Genomic DNA, 2,725 nt, shown 5'->3' on the forward strand with positions numbered 1-2,725 from the left:
TGTGTGTGTGTGTGTGCGTGTGTGTGTGTTTAGATCAGTTGTTTTTAGAGAAACCGTCTCCTGAGAGGAGGAGTTTTCCCACCGTCTCTCGGCTCCCAGTGGGTTTAGAAAGACCAGGTACAGCAGCCTTCAGACAGAAGATCCAACCAGCCAATCACCTGCAGACAGGTGAGTGTTCAACTAGTCCTGATTTTGCAGTTGTATCAATGCATATAAATTATATTTTATTTTCATTGCTGTAGCTGAATCTCTGAGACATAGAGATGTTTCATATTTATCAGATAAATAAAATGATCTCCTCACATGTATGTTGTATCAGGTGTAGTCTGCATCTCATGTTTGGTTTAACTTCATTATAGGAGCCAAAGATGTCGCAGTACATCACTGACCTCGATGTTTCTCTGAACCATGATCAGGAGCGGAGCCTACTGCATCAGGGTTACACCAAAATCCCTGTGCACTCTAAAAAGAAAAAGTTGAACCAACTTAATTGAATTTCTTCTATGGGTAACAAGAAATTCAATTAAGTTTATCCAACTTAATTTATTAAGTTTATCCAACTTAATTTATTAAGTTTAACCAATTCAATATATTCTAATCATCCAACTCAGTTTGTTGATTTTTTAAACAAATGTATTAAGTATGTTTAAAATAACAGATTTAAGGCAGTGACTTCACATTAGAGTCGCATTCACACGCCAATATCAATATGTGGCAGGAGGAAGCTGGAATCGAACCTACAACCTTCCGATTACAAGACGACTCTCCACCCACAGAGCCAATCCGAGTCATGGTCAGACATGGGATACAAATATTGAACTTAATTATTTAAAGTAAAGTCAAAGTAAAAAGGTCTTTTAAGGAAAAGATTTGTAACTTTTAAATTAGAGTGTATTTAGAGGACACTGTAAAAAGAGTTTTTCAAAATATTTAGTTTGGAACTACTTAAAAGTTTGAGTTGATTTTTTGTAGAATTAAGACAAAGAGATACAAATGTTTATTAGAAGAAAATAAATGATTTGAGTAAGAGTGACGTAAATCTGTTATCTTAAACATACTTAATACATTTGTTAAATAAAATTAACAAATTGAGTTGGATGACTAGATTATATTGAATTGGTTAAACTTAAATTAAGTTGGTTAAACTTAATAAATTAAGTTAGATGAACTTAGTTGAATTGCTTGTTACCGATGGAAGCAATTCAATCAAGTTGGTTCAACTATTTAGTGTAAGTTTTGAGTTAAACGAACACAAAAAGGTAAGTTGGCATAGCAAAAGCAAAAGAAGTTAAATTAATGTAAATAAGTCCATAAGATGAACTTAAACCCAAAAAACACTTTTTAGAGTGTAGATCTGAACAAAGGAGCTGGGAGAAACGACATCTATCTGTGGTACAGAACCGGTACCTGTGGAGCGATCACCAGGATCCAGTTTTCCTTCACTGATGGGATGATACAGGGTCTGATCACTGAAGGGAACCACAAGACTGAGAAAGATCTCAACAAAGGAGCCGGAGGCAGCGACGTCTTCCTGTGGTTCTTGAAAGGTTCTACTGAGTACGACGTCCCGATCGTGGAGCTGGCCGTCTCCACTAATGCAGCAGAGGACGCCAAAATGGCCCAGCCTCAGTGGGAGAGGTCAACCTGCGACCTGAACCGGAGAGCTGAGGGAAGGTGGATCTACCTGTGGATGAAGGAGCGTCAAACCTACGTCTGTGACATCCAGGCCACCAATAATCCTTCTTCAGACGCCAGCTTGTTCCGTCAAGGTTACACCCGGATAGATGAAGATACCAACAGAGAGGCAGGTGGGTCTGACGTCTTCATCTGGTACCGACAGAGCACCGATGAGAAGAAGGCCATCAGAGATCTGCAGGTCTCCACTGATCAGGCGTCTGAAAGGAGCTATGGGAACCAAAACTACGAGCAAGTGAGAATAAACCTGAATGAGGCAACCAAAGGAACCCCGGTGTACCTGTGGTACAAGAAGACGGACTGCAGCCAAAAGCCCATCAAGCTGCTCACCGTGATCCTCAACATGGACGCAGTATCCGCCTACAGGAGGGCCGACATCAACGTCATCGAGAAAAACCTCAACACTAACAATGACGGCATGAAAGAGTTTGTGTGTTATGGTTAGAGGGTCCTGGTTATTCTGATCACATCTTCATCGTATCCAGCTTCTGCAAAATGATTTCTGTCTGAATTTGATTCTGTCTTAATAAAGTTGACCATCTGATCATGTCTACTGTCAATTTTATTGTTTTACAATATTTACAAGAGAAACACCAGAAGAACAAATGCATGAGTCAAATTAAAATAAGGTTTACGTCACTGTAGACTCTCAGTTTATAGCAGTGACTCAGAGGATCTGAGCCACTTGACTGGCGTTTATTTCTAGAACCTCACAGAAAGTCTGAGAAAAATTATTTAATGATATTTAATCCCAGCTTTAAGCCAACAGCACCAACATAGGGCTTTATAATGTCTCTATGTGCCTGGAAACACTAAATATTGCTCCTAGGGCAGGGGTGTCAAACTCCAGTCCTCGAGGGCCGGTGTCCTGCAASBTYTAGAAGTGCCTCTGCTGCACCACACCTGAATAGAATAATTARGTMATTAGCAAGGCTCTGGAGAACTGAGGAGGTAATTAAGCCATTTGATTCAGGTGTTTTGTACCTGTGGCACATCTAAAAACTGCAGGACAGCGGCCCTTCAGGACTGG

General features: G+C 40.2%; 1 protein-coding gene across 1 annotated transcript; it reads left to right on the forward strand.

Moving 5' to 3' along the window:
• The first annotated feature begins 1,223 nt into the window (after positions 1–1,223).
• On the forward strand, positions 1,224–2,226 carry LOC103470785 (uncharacterized). Its single transcript, XM_008419451.1, has 2 exons — positions 1,224–1,259; positions 1,346–2,226. The coding sequence occupies exon 2, from the start codon at positions 1,451–1,453 to the stop codon at positions 2,138–2,140; it is 690 nt and encodes a 229-aa protein (XP_008417673.1). The 5' UTR covers positions 1,224–1,259; positions 1,346–1,450; the 3' UTR covers positions 2,141–2,226.
• The last annotated feature ends 499 nt before the right edge of the window (positions 2,227–2,725 follow it).

This window comes from Poecilia reticulata, linkage group LG9 (genome assembly GCF_000633615.1).
Source record: "Poecilia reticulata strain Guanapo linkage group LG9, Guppy_female_1.0+MT, whole genome shotgun sequence".
Lineage (NCBI taxonomy): Eukaryota > Metazoa > Chordata > Actinopteri > Cyprinodontiformes > Poeciliidae > Poecilia > Poecilia reticulata.

Bases quoted from the DNA above. Each gene is read 5' to 3' on its own strand.
- LOC103470785 (XM_008419451.1), top strand. From the start codon at position 1,451: ATGATACAGGGTCTGATCACTGAAGGGAACCACAAGACTGAGAAAGAT.